General features: G+C 35.8%; 1 protein-coding gene and 1 pseudogene across 1 annotated transcript; both read left to right on the top strand.

The window, feature by feature from the left end:
- The first annotated feature begins 207 nt into the window (after positions 1-207).
- Positions 208-3,411, top strand: LOC145568213 (pentatricopeptide repeat-containing protein At3g63370, chloroplastic pseudogene; annotated as a pseudogene).
- A 771-nt stretch (positions 3,412-4,182) lies between these two features.
- On the top strand, positions 4,183-7,208 carry LOC145567158 (stem-specific protein TSJT1-like). The gene is made up of 4 exons (XM_081626392.1): positions 4,183-4,482; positions 5,452-5,692; positions 5,862-5,982; positions 6,789-7,208. Exons 1-4 carry the CDS (start codon positions 4,289-4,291, stop codon positions 6,995-6,997), a joined length of 765 nt encoding a protein of 254 aa, XP_081482518.1. The 5' UTR covers positions 4,183-4,288; the 3' UTR covers positions 6,998-7,208.
- The last annotated feature ends 12,348 nt before the right edge of the window (positions 7,209-19,556 follow it).

Below are 19,556 nucleotides of genomic sequence, written 5' to 3'. Positions count from 1 at the left end.
AAGCATGGCTTTATGAGTGCAATTCAGATTGGGCATACAAGCATGATATAACCCAGCACGACGGGCACACGGGTTTGGATCGGGCTTAGACTACAATTTCCGATGCCAATTTTAAGACATGTGGGCTCAGCTACACAACACGAATTAATCCTCAGTTTTCCGGGGAAATTGATGAAATTTTCTGCTACTACCAACTACGAAAGTACGTAATATCACATATCACATATCACATATCACATTATGTTTGGAACTCAACTAAAACATCCATAACTTTCTCTCTCTCCTAATCTATGGCTTCTTCAATTCAACTTTCTCACATAACCTCTTCTCTAACTACCTTGCCAAACTACCAAATATTGAAGAATACCCATTTTAACTTTCCTCCCAAAACCTCTAAACTTGAGACAAACTCCATTAATTCATCATCATTAAAACAAATTTGCAAACAGGGTAATTTAAAAGAAGCATTTCAATCACTTACCAATTATTTGTCTCATCAAAATGCAGCCCATTTATCTCCTGATGAAGCTTATTCATCAGTTCTTGAGCTTTGTGCTGAGAAGAAGGCTGTGAGAGAAGGGCAACAGATTCATACCCATGTCATAAAATCAAATGGGCATGGAAATTCTGTGTTTTTGAGAACTAAGCTTGTGTTTTTGTATGGGAAATTTGGGGCAGTGTTTGATGCACAGAAGGTGTTCGATGAAATTCCCCAAAGAACTATTTTCTCTTGGAATGCTATGCTTGGTGCTTATGTTTCCAATGGGAAGCCTTGGGAAGCACTTGAATTGTACCGGGCGATGCGGGTTTTTGGGGTGAATGTTGATGCTTGCACTTTCCCTTGTGTACTTAAAGCTTGTGGATTGATAAAGGACATAAGATTAGGGACTGAAATTCATGGATATGCAGTGAAATCTGGGTGTGATTCCAATGGTTTTGTTGTTAATGCCCTTGTAAGTATGTATGCTAAATGTGAGGATACTGTTGGTGCAAGGCAATTATTTGACAGGATTCAAGTAAAAGATGATGTTGTATTGTGGAATTCAATCATTTCAGCATATTCTGCCAGTGGGAAGCCTATGGAAGCATTAATGTTGTTCAGAGAAATGGAGAAGGCGGGTGTTAGCATGAATAGTTATACTTATGTTTGTGCACTTCAAGCATGTGAGGAGCCATTTAAGAGATTGGGGATGGAGATTCATGCTGCGATTTTGAAGTCGAATGATCGTATGCATCTATATGTGGCTAATGCTTTGCTTGTTATGTATGCTAGATGTGGTAGAATGAGGGAAGCAGCTCAAATCTTCCATAAAATGACTGAGAAGGATAGCATATCTTGGAATTCATTGCTCTCAGGCTTCGTGCAAAATGGCCTATATAGTGAGGCTCTTCAGTTCTTTCATGAAACACTGGCAGCAGGGCAGAGAGCTGATCAGGTCTCTTTGATAAGTATCCTTGGAACTTCTGGAAGGTTAAAGAATTTTCTGAATGGAATGCAAGCTCATGCCTATGCTTTAAAAAATGGATTAGATGCTGACATTCAAGTCGCGAACTCCTTAATAGATATGTATTCCAAATGTTGTCACATAAAATTTATGGAATGTGTTTTTAGAAGCATGGTCAGTCGAGATGTTATTTCTTGGACTACAGTTATTGCTGGCTATGCTCAGAACAATTATCATGCTAAAGCCTTGGATGTGTTCCGAGAAGTACAGGCTGAAGGGGTGGAAATCGATGCCATGATGATTGGAAGTGTCCTTCTTGCTTGCACTTCACTGCGACAGCTTAATCATGTCAAAGAGACACATGGCTATATCTTGAGAAAGGGACTCTCTGATCTAGTGTTGAATAATACGCTTGTAGATGCGTATGGGGAATGCAACAATATAGAATTGGCCTCTTGTATGTTTAAGTTGATTGAATACAAAGATGTTGTGTCTTGGACTAGCATGATTTCAGCTTATGTTGATAATGGACTAGGAGATGAAGCTCTTAGCCTTTTCTGTTTGATGAAAGAAGATGGAATTGAACCAGATTCTGTTACATTAATCAGCTTGCTCTCAGCTGCAGCTAGTCTCTCTGCCTTAAAGAAAGGAAAAGAAGTCCATGGATTCTTAATCAAGCAAGGTTTCCTTCTAGAGGGATCTGTTGTTAGCTCTCTTGTTGATATGTATGCACGATGTGGAACATTGGAGAACTCATTTAAGGTGTTTAATCTTGTCAAGGATAAGGATAAGGTTCTGTGGACCTGTATGATCCATGCGAGTGGAATGCATGGTCGTGGAAAGGAGGCCGCAGAGTTATTTAACAGGATGGAGATGGAAAAAATTCAACCAGATCATGTTACATTTTTGGCCCTTCTTTATGCATGTAGCCACTCAGGAATGATTGATGAAGGTAAAAAGTATCTGGATATTATGAAAGGTAACTATAAGTTAGAGCCATGGCCTGAACATTATGCCTGTGTGGTTGACCTCCTAGGCCGAGCAAATCGTCTGAAAGAGGCATATCAGTTTGTGAAAAGCATGCCTGTGGAACCTGGCGCTGTTGTTTGGTGTGCTCTTCTTGGGGCTTGCCATGTTCACTCCAATAAGGAATTGGGAGATATTGCTGCAGGAAAGTTGTTGGAGTCAGAACCAGGGAATCCAGGAAATTATGTATTAGTTTCAAATGTCTTTGCTGCAACTGGAAGGTGGGATGATGTTGAGTTAGTACGAGAGAGAATGAAGGAAAGAGGATTGAAGAAAAATCCAGCTTGCAGTTGGATAGAGATGAGAGATAAAGTACATAGTTTCATGGTGAGGGACAAGACCCACCCTCAGAGTGACCAAATATATGAAAAATTAGCCGAAATTATAGAGACAGTTAAAAGGGAAGGAAATTACACTGCTCAAACTAAGTATGTTTTGCATAATGTTGATGAGGAAGAGAAAACAAAGATGCTTTATGGTCATAGTGAGAGGTTGGCAATCGCATATGCACTCCTTGAATCTCCCAAGGGAGCCCCTATTCGAGTGACAAAAAACCTTCGCGTATGTGGTGATTGTCATGTTTTCATCAAGTTAGTATCTGACTTCTTTGACAGGGAGATCATCGTAAGGGATACCAGCAGATTTCACCATTTTCGTCATGGAAGTTGTTCTTGTGGTGATTTCTGGTGATAGTGTGTCAGGCCACATATCTTAGTACATTGCATAGTGATAGAGCTACTGACATTGATGCCTGGTATTAGCACTTACAGGGTGGCGCAAGAACCTAAAACTCAATACTAAAGCTGCCTAGCTTGCATAATAACTATATAAGGTGCTGCTGGGAAGACGGCTCGGTCCAGTCCTATGTAATTGTAAATGTGCTGATCAATGGAAGAAGAATGAATTCATGATTGTTGTTGTTTGATGGGCAAGCACAGAAAAATTAAGGTAATCACTTCAGGTTGATGTACATTATAATGTCTGCAAATGTCTGTAATGATTTTTTTGTCAATAATATACCATTGTAGATTGACATTTCTTTGCAAAACTATTGGCTTCTTGCTTACAAAATGTTTTTTTTTAATGAAGTACTGATTCTGATTTCTGATTTCTGATTTCTGAATCTTGTTAAAAAAAATTACCCGTGTTAGTATATATCTTTGGCAGCCAGAAAAAAATTCCAATATGCTCTTAATAAACCGGAGTAAATTTGAAATTAAGAAAGGAGTGTAAATGGTATGATAATGATACTAAAAGTCTAAGATGACTTTTCACCCCATTTAATTGCGTAACTGTTAAAAAATTGTCCATAGTCTACAATTCATACATTAGACACGTTACTACCGAATTTTATACACTGAACCTCATACTATCATTAATTCATTATACATGTCAGATTTGTGCATCTGACAAACTAATGATATTAAATTCATCGGGACTTTACCCAATTATAAAAAGGACAAATACCAAGATTTACTGTGAAATTATAAAATACAGTAAAATACTGAGCGTCAAAACAGAAGCAGTCTTTTTTTATTACAGCAGGAAAAAAGAACCAATAGCAGATGAACAAATGTCAAAATCACTCTACAATTTACACGTGTCTCGTCACATCTAATCCTAAAAAGATCTCAACCCTCCGTTTGACTGTGTGCATTTTGAGTGGAAATTATCTATCTGGAAACTACTAGTAATCCAATTTCATCTTCTTTAGATTTATAGAAAAGAATTGCTCAGAACAGGAAAATACCCATTTGATCAAATCATAATAAGGTTGCAGAAAAAAAGAAAATTTAAAGAAATATAGGAGAGAGAAAATGCTAGCAGTATTTAACAAGGAAGTAGCTAAGTGCCCAGAAGAGCTGAAGAATGCTGATTCTTTGGGAAATTTAAAGAAAGATGATTTGATTCAAAAATTTTCTTCAATTCATCCTGATGCTCTTTCTGTTAATCTTGGACTTTCTGGGTTTCTTGCTTTTTCCTCTGATAAGCAAAACCCTCTCTTACCCAGGTATTAAACTCCATTTAAATTTCTGGGTTTTTTTTTTTTTTTTTTTTTTTTTTTTTTTTTTTTTTTTTTTTTTTGGATTTGATTTGTATTATTTGTATGTGGGTGTGTTATTTAGCAATTTGGAAATCTGGGTTGAAGTTAGTTTCTTCAATTTTATTGGATTTTAAGTGGGTTTTAATAGTTGCTTTAATGAAAAATGGAAGGAATTTGATTGTTGTTGGACTAGTTCTTGACTTCTTGGATATGACATTTGATTATATAGTTTGATTAAAGTTCAAAATATACATACCATGTATGTATGTATAGATCTTTTTAAGTGATGTTAATTCTGGTCAATGATTGGAGCATATGATATGAAAAGGTGGTTTGGTGATCAATCTTAAATGCTTTACCCCACTTTTAGCACATGATTCACGGGCCATCTTATTATGTATGCATTTGGATCATTTTATTGTGATTTCTAAATTTGATCAGCAAGTAGGGGAAGTAGGCTGCTTCTTTGCTTAGAAAAATTCTAAGCTATATGTTATTTAAAGTCGATTCCAAGAAGCAAGATCGAATCAGAATTAATCGGGCATGTTTGACCTTTTTAAGAGTCATTTCAATCAACCCGTCAAAAAAAAAAAAAAAAAAAAAAAAAAAAAAAAAAAGAATCATTTCAATCAAGAGGGTGGAAGTCAACCTAGGCTTTGATATTTGTAATACTAGTGATGAATATATTAAGTCTTGGTATAGGAATTTGCCCACCAAGTGGACCTCTGACTTCGTTTGCTAGTAATCTTAATTGGTATGTTAGGATATATTGATTTTAGTCAACTTCTGGATCCTAGCTATCATGAATTATGTTCCTGTCTCGTGTTATTGTGATTCGGGGTAGATACGCTTCCCTGTGTGTTAATGTTGGCCTTTTAGGCTAATTATGTGAGCTGATGAGCTCATTGATACCAATTTCTGAACATTTTACTGCAGGCTTTTTGCTGTTGTGGATGACATATACTGCTTGTTTCATGGGCACATTGAGAACATAGCTTCGCTAAAACAGTTGTATGGATTGACTAAAACTGCAAATGAGGTGAGCATCATCATAGAGGCTTATCGTGCCATGAGGGATCGAAGCAGCAATCCTGCTGATCATGCATTGAGAAACATTGATGGAAAGTTTGCATTTGTCATTTATGACAGTTCGACAAAGAGAACCTTCGTTTCTGTGGTAAGGGATTAGAGCAGGGCTCCCTGCTTTCATTGTTAAAAGGATTTTATAGTTTTATGTTTGCTTATATTTGAGTAATATTTTCTGTAGAACCTTTGTTCTGTTTTGCATACTCATATATACAAGTATATTATAGGTTTAATGATGTTAACCCTTTTGGTATTTTTAGGACAATGAAGGAAGTGTCCCTCTCTTCTGGGGAACGGATTCTGAAGATCACCTTGTTCTCTCTGACATTGCTGAGATTATGCAGAAAGCCTGTGGGAAATCATTTGCTCCATTTCCGAAAGGTATAATCTTAAGCACTACCATATTAATTAACTTCCAGAGTATCATAGGATGCATGCACTTACACTCTATTGCTATTGACTTGAAAAATTGTGTGTGGCATCTTCATCATTGTTTCTGTCCATTTCTGCTGTTTGTACCATTCCCACCTCCTTACCTAAGAAACTCAAAAAAGAACAGAATTTATATTTTCTTTCTAGTTAATACAGAAAATTTGATTAGTGAATTTACTGTCTTGGTAAAAACCAAATATTTTACTCTTTGCTATCCCTGTTAACTAATTCCATATATAGCCAGTAGCCAGTTTTCTCCAGAATACAGTAGGTATGGAACGACAGGATACTACTTGTCGGTTTTATGTGTATGGTGATTGTGGTTAAGCTTTGAAAATCATCCCTATAATTAGGGGTGATTCTGTAATCATGAGATGAGTGTTTTTGAGAGCTCTATATCATCAAAACTCAAATCGAGTGAGTTCATCTCAAGTCTAAACTAGACTTGTATATAGCTCAAGAGAAGCTATGTATATTCTACCTAATATGCAACTAACATGCATCCATGTATTGGCTGATCTCGAACCAATCCTAGTTGAGTTCAAGCCATGTTTGTGCCGAGCTCAATTGAATCCTAAAAGTAGTAGAGGTTTTGAGTCCAAATAAACTTTACTTTTTTTTCCCATGAGTTTTTAAGTTGAGCTGAGCCAAACTCAAGCTCTACTCATATCATTATCACCTCTACATGTATCCATCCATTGCTTTACTCCTATGGTGCAATTTGTGACTGTGTATCCTTGTTTTTTCTTAATCAGGATGCTACTTTACATCGTCTGGTGGCCTAAAAAGTTATGAACATCCACTGAAAGTGCTAAAGGCAGTCCCATGGGTTGATAGCTCAGGCGAAACATGTGGATCAACCTTTGAGGTGACCGAGGAGACTAAGAAGGGGAACAAGCAGCTGGGAATCAAAGGAGGAATGCCAAGAGTTGGCAGTGATGCTGATTGGTCGACAAAAATATGAAAATGCAACAAATCATCTGTTATAATGCATTCTATGCAATGCCTTTATCATTGTCCTTCTAAACTAACTTCTATTACTGATGCCCCAAGTGGGTTTGGCTTCATGGATTTTACATAAAATTGCCTTATTGAATTGGCATGTGAGTTTTATCTCAAAATTAGTACATAAAAATGATGTTGAATATATCGAAATTTTTGTATATTTCTGTCCATATAGTATATTGTCATACATAGTCTTGTTTATTGTGGTTGATTGATAATGTGCTGAAATGTGAAAGCTGGTTGTACATGAGTATATGACTATACGACGAGGCAGCTTCTGTGAATGACATTTTCGTGTAAGAGTTTTATTTTCAAGGTAAAAATTTATGTTGTTAAGATTGACAATCCTCGTGAGAGAGATACAATGAATAAATTGCCAACTCTCAATTTCTTTCATCAAGGACGATTGATTTATTGATCTCTATAAGGTGATAAAAAAACTGGACCAGGTCAAGTTTATTCATAAAATTTTATGCCCAAACTCGCAAATAGACTTGGGTTTATTGGGTTTTTTTCGGGCCGGACTCAAATTTGAAGTAAAGATGTGTCCAAACCCACACTTTTTTTTGGGCCTAGCTGGATTGGGCTATCTGGTCGGGCCATAAATGATCATCTCTAAAATATAACTATATTTGGTGACTTTTGATTAAAAATTGAGATTACTTTAAATGTTTTTTTTTTTTTTTTTTGAGAGAAGATAGAGTGAGCATTTATTAAATCAAATCAAGTTCCGCCAGAGTTAGAATACTCTGAGGGAATCCACCAGCACAAACATATTCTAAATGACTATTAGTCTCCCATCTACATGAGCGACCGTATTATAAGCTCATCTAACATGAGAAAAATTACAGAACTAAAAAAGAAAGCTATCTTGCCTTATATCTTCGTAAATACGGTGAATCGGAGAATACCCACCACAGAGCTTTTAATCCCATGAATGACATTACAAGCATCTAACTCCACAAGAATGCGATTGTACCCAAGCCTTCGTGAAATCTGCAGCCCAAAGAGCACAGCAGTAGCTTCAGCATACTCAACAGTAGTAGTGGGCAGCACCTTCGTTGCAGCAACAAGGATAATGCCACATTCATCCCTAATTACCACACCCACACTTGCTTTGCTTCCCTCTACGACATGAGCATCCGTATTGGCCTTCACATACCCTACAGGTGGGCATGTCCAGGATGAACCCCCTGCTGATGTGTTGATTTGTGAGGGATGGAAAACTTTGTGAGCATAGCTGCAATATTCTTCAACCATTCGTATAAAACCCCCTGCTACACTAACAAAATCAGGTCTCACATTGTCATGGAATATAACATTGCGACACCTCCACGACGCCCACATTAGAGTAGCAATCCCACGAAGCTCCTTTGTACTCTTATGCTCAACCAGCCATAACCAACGATCCAGGAAAGAGGTCACGGGTGCAGCCTGAACACAACTCTGCCATTCACTATACTGCCAAATAATCTTTGCTGCTTCACACTCAAATAAAGTGTGTAAAATGGATTCCACAGGTTCACCACAAATCGGACAAGCTAGGTTATCAGTGATGTGTCGATACACAAGTCGATCCCTGACGACCAAATTCCCTTTACAAGCACTCCAAATAAAATGGCGTAATTTCGGAGGGCCCTCTAATCTCCAAACAGAACGCCAGAGTACTTCATTCACCGTCTTCGCATTATTGTTCTCCACAGTATCCCCTGACATTGCCAACCAATATGTCGACTTGACAGTAAAAATTCCATTGTTTGTTTGCTTCCAATATAGTTCATCATGTGGCATTCTACGAGATAGTGGCATCGCAAGGATAGTGGCATATACCTCATTTGAGAACAAGGAACTTATTTGCTCACGGCCCCATCCATTATTGTAGGCATCCATTAAATCACTGACCCTCATCTCCATATCACTGTCAGCAACTTGAGTTGGGTACACAACCTTTCCGCCCTTCACAATCCATGGATCAGATCATACTTTTATACTAGTTCCATCGCCCACACACCATACAAGTCCGTCATGAAGTAAAGATTTTGCTCCCCAAATACTCCTCCAAGAGTAACTGGGGTCATGACCCCTATTTGCCTCAATCACTGTCGAATGCTTGAAATATCTCGCCTTAAGAATGGTATATAGCATTGATCCGTCACCCTTGAGTAGACGCCAACTCTGCTTTGCTAGCAAAGTTTGGTTGAAACACTTAAGGTCACGAAAGCCTAATCAGCCCCTTGATTTTGGAGTGCATAGTTTTTCCCAGCTCTGCCAATGTAGTTTTCTCGCATTTTCTCTTGAGCCCCACCAAAAGCGGCATAGAAGATTATGAATTTCATCAATTAAGCCATCCGGGATTTTAAAAATACTCATAATGTACGTCGGTATAGCTTGAGCCACAGCCTTAATGAGTACTTCCTTACCCAGTCTCGACAATAACCACTCCTTCCATCCATTTAATTTTTTCCATATTCTCTCCTTCAATACCGCAAAGATAGAATTTTTTGACTTCCCAATAATAGTCGGTAATCCCAAATAATTCTCATGTTTCTCTACCACCTCTCGTACTCCTAGAGGTTCAATAATTTCCTCTCTTCTAGAAACAGACACACATTTACTGAAAGCCACTTCTGTCTTGCTAAGATTAACTTTCTGACCTGATGCTCGTTCATAATTACTGATGATTTCAGCAATTTTTGAGCATTCCCTGAGACTAGCTTTTGTAAATAAAATACTGTCATCGGCGAAGAACAAATGTGATACTGTAGGAGCCCCATTGCAAATTTTCACCCCACTCATTTGTCTCTCCCTTGCAGCATGGGATAACAGAGTTGAAAAAGCGTCAGCACATAATAGAAATAAATAGGGAAAAATAGGATCACCTTGCCGAAGCCCCCGGGTCGGGATCACTGACCCTGATATACTCCCATTTATTTTGAAAGAAAAGGACACACTTGCCGGACAATCCAGGATTCGTTGAACCTAATTCTCATTGAAACCCAATTTATACATCACCCGTTCCAAAAAAACCCTATTCAACTCTGTCTTATGCTTTACTCATATCGAGCTTCAAAGCTACCGACTCATCTTTTCCTTCACCCCTTCGTTTCATGTAATGAAAGATTTCGAAAGCAATTAAAGCATTGTCGGTTATAAGTCCCCCTGGAACAAAAGCACTCTGATTGACGGAAATAATATCATTCAGGAATGGCTTTATTTTGTTAGCCATTGTTTTTGATACTATTTTATATAGGACATTACAGCAACTAATCGGCCTAAATTATGTCATTCTTTTTGGATCATCACTTCTAGGAATTAACACAATACAAGTTTTATTAGCTTCTGCTAAATTAAATCGCCCATTCCACCAATTTTCACAAAAGTAATAATATCAGGGCCAACAATATGCCAAAATTTCTGAAAAAATAGAGCATGCATACCATCCGGTCCCAGTGCTTTGTTTGGGTGCATTTGAAACAGTGCACTTTTAATCTCCTCACCACTGGGTTCCGTATCAAGAATTGTATTAACTTCGTTCAAAACTATACAACTAATACCCACCAAGGCCGCATCAAATTCTGATGGAGAATCAGTTGTGAAAAGCTCAGCAAAGTAGCTTTCCATAATAGTTTGTATTTCCTCCGGATCATCATGCCACACTTCATTTTTATCGAGCAGCCCCCTTATGTGGTTTTTCTTCTTTCTTTGGCTTGCCTTTCGATGAAAATACAAAGTATTTTTGTCTCCATCCCGCATCTCATTTGCTCGAGAGCGAGCAAATCAATACGATTCCTCAAGTCTATGCAACTCATCCAATTCTGCCGACAAAGCTTCACAACGGTTTAACATTTGTGTATCCACTCTGTTATTCTGCACCTCTGCCAATTCATATTCAATTTGCTGATTTTCTTTTTTAAGATACCAAAAGTTTTGGCTGCCCAACGTGAAAGGTCCATAGCACAGAAAGCAATTCGATCATGGAGTTCAAGACTTGCATTACCAGCCCACGCTTGCTTCACCACATTAGCACACTCATCAGATGACAACCATAGTGCTTCAAATCTGAATATCTTCTTTCTCTTCCCCCTCTCGAAGTAGTTGCTTGCTTCCATAAGGATCGGAGCGTGATTAGACCCGTACATTGGGAAGTGTCGAACAGAAAAGTTAGGAAGCAAATTGCACCAACCATCATCTGCTAAGAATCTATCCAACCTCTCTCTAACTGTTGTCCTCGAGGTCTTTCCTCTTTTCCATGTGAAGATGCTGCCCTTATAGCCCATATCTCTTAGGCTGTAAACATCAATGGCATCCCGAAATGCATCCATAAGGCTCTCCCGACACACAACACCTCCATCTTTCTCACTCATGCTCACGATTTCATTAAAATCTCCAAACATAATACACGGGATTGAACAAGAAGATTTAAGATTTTTCATAAGTTCCAATGTTTTGTGCTTGTTTTCGGTATCCGGCCACCCATAGATACCAATGGCTCTCCAAGCCGGATTACCATTAATATCAAGGATATCAGCGGCATAATGATGAGTTGAAAAAGAAATTGTATTCACCTTCACATCTCTCAACTAAAATCCCATCCCTCCCGATCTTCCGTCACTACTAAAACAAACACCACTGTCAAAACCACACCTCTTTTTAATCCTCTCTACTATACTACTATCTATCATTGTTTCCACAATGTTTGGCCTCTTTCTCCAACACCGGTCGACGAGAGTTCTAATGTAACACCCTAGAAATTCCTTTCTTTTAAACTACCTGTTTTGCTCTGTTTAAAACTTTAAATAGGAACATCTAAGATATTACCGCCACCGTGAAAACGGCTAAGGCAACTATCAAAGACACACAGCGGAAGACTAATTTCAAAACCATTCAAAACAAGTCAACTTGAAAAGTCAATCAACGAAAGTAAAGTCAAACCAAAGTTAAACAAAGTAAATAAAATCAACCTACAATTTGGAACCATTATAGGCCCTTATTAAAAACCAAACCAACTTTAAAACTTTTGCGTTAGTCATGCATAATAATAATATCATAAATAATTAAAGCATTAAACACATCATATACTTATAGAAACTAGCATAATTCGCTCTTCACTCATGCCCATTCATGAATATGCTTCATCACCAGAAAAGCTTCTCTTTACTTGTTTCCGCTACTCTCCATTAAAAATGGGTCATCATAGGGCCAAGATAAAGACAAGGCCAACAAACACACAAAACACACAACCAACAAAGCTGAGTACATAAGCGTAATTAACACACTAATATGCAATTACCTATCAATACACAACTTACCTTGTTGCACCTATTGTTCAAGCATACAACATTCAACAAAACTTCTCACTAGACAACTACATAATTTATTTAGCGTTGATTACGCATCGAACGGGTTTCCCCACTAACCTCCCCCAAATAAATTGAGGTTACTGGCACGGGAGCTAACCGTGCCAGCATCAATAACCAGTCGTAAGTGGCGGAATTCCTGCGCATAATAATAATAAAAGGAATGTACAATGTCCTGTACTCCAGTAGAAGTTATGATCAAATATAAAGTCACATAACTCCCCCCATATGTTCATACTCAAGGTATATACGTTCCAAGAGTTTTGGTGCGTAATCTCTTTCACTTTACGTTATTTACATATTATTAAATTTGGTGATTACTCTCAAACCATAATCATTTAATCAACAATAATTATTCAAACAATCAAACATACCAATTTAATTCTTGAATAATTAGTGACCACATAATATTTAATGTTGAACCCTTTTTAATTCTACCTCGGTGCCAATGACACCTTAAACGCATAAAGCGCCACAAATCCTATCCCTCGGTGTTAAAAACACCTTAAGTGCAATAAGGGACCAACATATAATTTATTCCTCGTGTACATAGACACTTATATAGCTCCTTTCCCATGCTTAAAGCATCAATAAAAATTATATGAACCATAATAAAATTCTCTTTTGATATTCCAAACCAAATAAAACATTTAGTTTAATTAAACATGTTCTCTATCATGCCATAAATAAAAGTGTGGTTCATAAACAATATTCCAAACTATAATTTTCCAACTATTAATCCATCACAAATAATTCATGCTTCAATATTCAATCACCAATAACAACCAATTCATAATTTCCATTCCAAATCTAGCATGATACTATTTGCAATCAATTAAACACATTTAGCATGCTACTACATCAATAAAATTATGCTAAGTACGCGAGCATACCTTGTATACGATCTTAATATCGCCTTAACTAATAGAAATCACTCACTTCAAAGTCTCCTACAATTTAAAATCATAGAAGAGTATTAAAATCCTCTCTACATAAATTTCCAGCAATATATACTATTATAAAACCCCTCATAATTTAATTAAAATAAGCTGAAATTATATTTAAAATATCATACTTTAATCCCAATTAATGGGTAATTGAAATTCCTTAAAGAAACTTGATTTTTAATGCACAACCAAAAAATTCCAACATTATATTTTAATAAAAACTTACTGTAATTTAGCCTTAAAACACTCTAATCAAAGGTTTAAACCATTATATATATCATAATCTATCAATAATTCATAATTCAAGAACCTAGGGTTTCAAAAATTGGGGCTTTTCAATTAAAATAAAATCTGAAAATTAATTTACATGATACTCATAATCAAACATCAAAATCAAATCACAAAACTCATAATTAATAATTAGATCTAGGATTAAACTAGTTTTTAAAACAAAGTTTTAATTTATTTTTTTTTGTTCGAAAAAAGGTGGCCGGCCTGCCACCACTGCCGGCTGGTGTTGTTGGAGGCTGGCGCCGGCAGCCCACCGGCGGTGGTGGTGGCCGGCGGTGAGGGGGAAGCCGAAAAGGGGAAGGGGGAAAAAGAGAAAGAAAAAGAAAAGAAAAATAAAGAGAAAGGGAGATAAGTTTACCTTGGATTTTCTCCACTCTGGACAAAGTTTGATTTGCCTCAAGTGTTGAATATTTATACCCCTTCTCTAAAAACCCTTCTCCCTAACCTTTCTTTTTTTAATCTTTCCTAATCCCTTCCCTAATAAAACTTTACTAAAATAAAACTTTCTTAAATTAAATCCCAACTTAAATAAAATAATTAATTAAATAAACTTTCCTTTTATAAAATATTTCCAAACTTATATATTAAAATGAATAATTAAAATACTTTAAATAAAACATTTCAATTTAATTAAATACTTCTCAAAATACTTATTTTAATTAAAATACGTATAAAAATACGAGGTATTACATCTAACCATCCAAGGGTTGCCAAGTCCTTGGACATTCCAACTTAGGATTTTCATTGCTCTTCGAGGGCTTGGTTCGTACCAAAACCCTCTACTTGGATATGTTTGTCCCCGGCATCATGTATCTCATTTTTCTTCCTTCTTTTCTTCCCCTCTATCCCTGGAACATCAGTGGCATTACCATTTATCATCTCAACATTTCTCTTCTGTATCCCCTGATCAGTATTCTCAATACCTTTTGCCCCGTCTGTCATCTCAACATCGTCATCATTAACAGGCCTAGAGTACCTCCTCCACTTCTTTTTACACACCCCTATGTTGTCATTCAGATCTCCCTCCTTGTTGCACGTGGGGTTAACAACAATAGACAGAGGACTTTGTTCATGTTTCTGTATAGTGTTCTGATCAGCCGTGGTATCCTTACTCAACACCCCTTCCTTATCACCCCTACTTGCATTAATCATCACAGGGCTGCACATTACTTCTTGCTCCTGTTGCATAAACTCAGACATCCCCCCTGCCTCATAGTTAAGGTTTTTTTACAGGTTGTTTCCCCTCCAAATTCCTTCCTCCACCAAGTATAACACCCATCTCATTCAACCCCACCACCACCTCTGGTTTCTGGACAAAAACAAGTGATTTTTTCTTCGACTTAAGTTTCACCATTTCCTCCACCATCTTTGCTCTACCCTTCCTAAGAGATGCCCTTAGCCAAAGACCCCATTGCTTCTCATCAGGCTCTTCATCCTCCACTACATTCGGGCAGTCCTTTTTAGTGTGTCCAAGTACGCCACACATAAAGCAAAAAAGAGGACAAACGTTCATATTTGAACTGGATTGTAGAGACTTCACCTCTTTTATTTCTAATCTTCTGGATTCTTCGCAAAGGTTTTGTGGTGTCAACCGTCACTCGGACCCTACGCAACTTATCCCATCCTAATTCATCATCTTCCACCTCCATAACGACCCCAATTTTCCCAGCAATCGTTTTCACATCATCATTAGACCTACTGTCAAGGGGGAGATAATAAAGTCTAATCCAGAAAGGACAAAATTTTAATTTGATCGATTTTGGTTGTTCTCCACATTGAATGTCTTTAAGTAGCAGTAATTGATTGTCAAAGTTCCATGGTGCCCCATCAAGTATCTTTTCTTTATCACGCCAATGGAAAAATTGGATGATAAACAGATTATTTTCAATTTTGCGGAAAATTACCTCCCTCTTCAGCGCCCACACTTGTTTAAGGGTCCGTTGCATAGCTTCAAATTTGTATGAACACACAGTCAGGAGTTTCCCCACAATCGACAAGGCTAATTTGCTTTCCTGAGTGTCATTATTGTGTTTGCCCAGATCAGCAATTTCATCTTCCTCTTCAGTAATGTTTAATTTCGACCATTTCTCCAAGATATCGTCTGACATTATTGCCCGGAAAAGCCCCGCCGGAGAGGGGAGTCCGTTTGAATGCGCAAGAGAAAACCACTCAGACCCCTGTTGAGAGAGAAAACCCTAACCCCAGAGCGAGACTCTTAGATAGAGTTATTAGATTACTTTTAATGTTTGTTGAACACAATTTTTTTAGATTCTGTAATATGATTTGGAACATTATATATGCGAAATAAATTTTCTTTGATCTTGCCTTTGTTAACAAAATGGTTGGTGGAGGCATAGACCAACAGGATTTTTTTATTTAATTCACTATTAGCTTTGTCATCATGAAATTATAATAGTGAAAATCTAGGTATTGATACACCTGGAAAGATTTCATGTTGTAACATTAGCATTGTTAGTCCACTATTGTCAAGTTAATAGATTGCTAACTACTTTGTATGTATCTATTTTGCTATCATTGCCCATCAAATTTCAAAATCATATAAAATTTAGCAAAGAATAATACTATTTGAGCTGTTTTACTAGTAAATAGTAATTGAAATTTTTATTATTATTATCAACTCTTCTAGATGTTAATTGTCACTTTAAAACTTGTTGGAAGCATGAATCCATAATAATGATAGGAATATATATATATATATATATATATATATATATATATATATATATATATATATATATATATATAGAGGAAATATAAAAACCAGGTGTTAACAAAGCATTAATCCATGTGTGATTGTAACAAGAAATTAAACAACAAATGGAATCCTAGAATAACACACATAAATCAGAATCAAAGCACCCAAATAACTTTTCCTACTCTTTTTGGTTGCAAAAAGCAATAAGATACAAAGATTCCTTGCCAAATTTGTTAGGTCACTTTGGCTTGCTATAACACTAATATCCACAATCCAAACCCTTTAATTTGTACCCGTTCAATAGTAATGCAGTCCATTTAGCCGAAGGGTCCGCATAGCCCAGCCGGACTATCCAGTTCAAACAAGATGGGCATGGACATGAAACTTTCCAAATTAGTATAGGTTTGGCTATCATATAGGCTCCAACCGCTTCATTTTTTTCTTAAACTATGCTTAATATTGAATCTTATCGTCTTTTTTTTAAAATTTTTTTTTACGTAGTATTATGTATATGTTCTATATATGCTACTATGAGAACATGTACTATACTATTGTGTCCAATACTAGAGAACACTGAACATATCCTTTCTTTCATCGTCGTCACTACTCTTGTGAGTAGTGCGATGATGGATAATCATGCAATAATAATAGATGAATGAATAAAAAGATTAATATACATTATACACTATGTGGAATCGTAGCTTGGGGCGTTTACAAGAATTACAACCACATATACACTAATAGTAGGATAAAATTAATTAACACATAAAGTTTGAAACTTCCTACTACCAATGACATATTGACATGGTTACATCTATCGAAGGTGGGAGATTGTGATGTCCGAATTAGTGATGTGATAAGAATTGTTATTTTAATATCCTTTCAAAAAAAAAAAAAATCATTTTGATATATACCATGACAAAACAACCAAAGTTGTAAATCTACTAAATCTAATACTATGCATTACATTCTTCTTAAAAAAAATAAAGTTTTACATACGAATTGAAGTATATATTATCGGCTATGAAAAGTTATATACGTTTTTAATTGTCTGTTATGACGTTATCCAATTGATGTTCTCATTTGATCACGGACATGCATGAGATAAACACAAGTAGTAGAGGGGCTCCAAACTTAGATGCAAGGGAAGAGATCGAATTAAAGATCAGAAAAACATAGGTTGGGAGACGGATAGAGGAAAAGATAGCAATTGATCAATGAGATGAACAAAAAGGCATTCTATATATATATATATATATATATATATATATATATATATATATATATATATATATATATATATTATTGTGAATGAAATGTTTTTGAGGAAAACCGTCATATTTCTATGTACAAATTGTCGTAGTAGGCTCTCATTTAAATAAATAATCAAGATCGCGATGATTATGGCGATGGATTAGCTTAAAGTAGCTAGCATCATGATTTTTGGACCAATAATAAATAAATTACCTACACTTTGTTAATGGAATAAATAAACGCAACCTAAAGACAATACTAACTAACGCTAATAGAGTTAATTAGGTTAATTAGTTAATTGTTTCAATAAAAAAAAAGGTTAATTAGTTAATTAAGGTGGAACCTTTTCCTTGCATGGCTATCTAGCTACTTCACAAATCAACAACAAACGTTAGACAATAAGATGCTATATATCGTCGTGACAAATAATATATTTTTTTGTAAACAATAATATAATATAATTAGTAACCTAATCTTGTCCCCTAAGATTTAATTAAATTAGAAAATATACATTGTGATCTGAGACATGATCCGTCTCTCACTAGGCGACATTTGCATGATTCTCCATGACATAATAAACAAGCATTATCCTTTTTAATATAAAGTTTGTAATTTATTTATAATTACGAGTTTATAATTAGTCTCTACATAAAAAGATTCAATGAGTACCCTTTTTTCACTTTTCTTTTTTGCACTTTTTTCTGTTCTTATATTCTCTAGCTAAGATGTTGACCAAAAAAGGAAAAAGAAAATAAAATGTAAATAAAATTTGTTGCTAAGATACCCATGATTCCATCTTCAACAACCAAAGCTCAAAGTTCACGTTTGCGCAGCCAACAAAAAATTTTTCTTTTTCAATCCCATATAAATGCAAACAAAATAATGCAGCAGTTAAATTTAAATCATTGTTAAGTACCAATCGAGTGATGATGACTTGTTTATATTTGTATCGGAGTGACTATAGGGAAAATACTATGGTAATTATCCTTAAAAGGACTACTATTATATATACTGTACTAATTTTTATTAGCTGAATTTTAATTTATTTTTTACATTAAAGTTAATTAATTATAAATGTTTTTCCTTATTTAATCTCAAATCTTAAATATGTTTTTAGGACGACTACACAAATTATTTAGCTTTTATTGGTCGAGTAGGGGCCTGTTCTGATTTACTGGACTGATCGAGCTGAACTAAACTAAGCTAAGCTGAGGTGAAGTGAGAAACTAAAACTGAACTGAAATGTACTGATTGAAGCTGAACTGAACTGAACTAAACTGAACTGAAAATAAGCCGAAGAGAACAGGCCTAGGAGTGACATATATGGTATTTACACGTATTATTCTCTTAAATTAAAATGTTTGAGGAGTGACTGAATGAGTGTTGTTTGGAATCATCAATGGCTTATGCTCTCCTTTTATTGTCGATCTCAAAATTTAAAATAAATAAATAAATAAATAAATAAAATCCCTGCTTTTCCACCTCCATTCTTCAACAACTAGACAAAATAGCATAAAGTCATAAACTCTTTGGTACTTCAATTCGTAGAATACACGTAGTAAATGTTCAAGCATAAAAGAGAAAGTTGTGTTCAAGCATAAAAGAGAAAGTTGTGTTATGAAAACAATCATTGTGAAAATAATCTGATGCAAATTATAACATATACAAGTATATATTTACTATATATATATATATATATATATATATTAACAAATTTCCATCATTCTAGTTCATACAAAATTTAATGATGACAGTAATACTTATCAAGTAACTGATCGAGTAACCTCTTTAACATTGACCAAGTAATCCCTATTACACTAATAAAGTAACTCCTGGTGTGGCCAGCCACATATAAGAATTTAAAATAAAAGGTAGCTTGAAATCTGTTCTATTCTCTTCGAGGTGCCTTCATCGTTGTCAAAACCCTCATGCATCAATGGTGAAATCAAACCT

Source organism: Chenopodium album, chromosome 11 (assembly GCF_948465745.1).
Source record: "Chenopodium album chromosome 11, dcCheAlbu1.1, whole genome shotgun sequence".
NCBI lineage: Eukaryota > Viridiplantae > Streptophyta > Magnoliopsida > Caryophyllales > Amaranthaceae > Chenopodium > Chenopodium album.
This window is presented reverse-complemented; position numbering and strand designations above follow the sequence as displayed.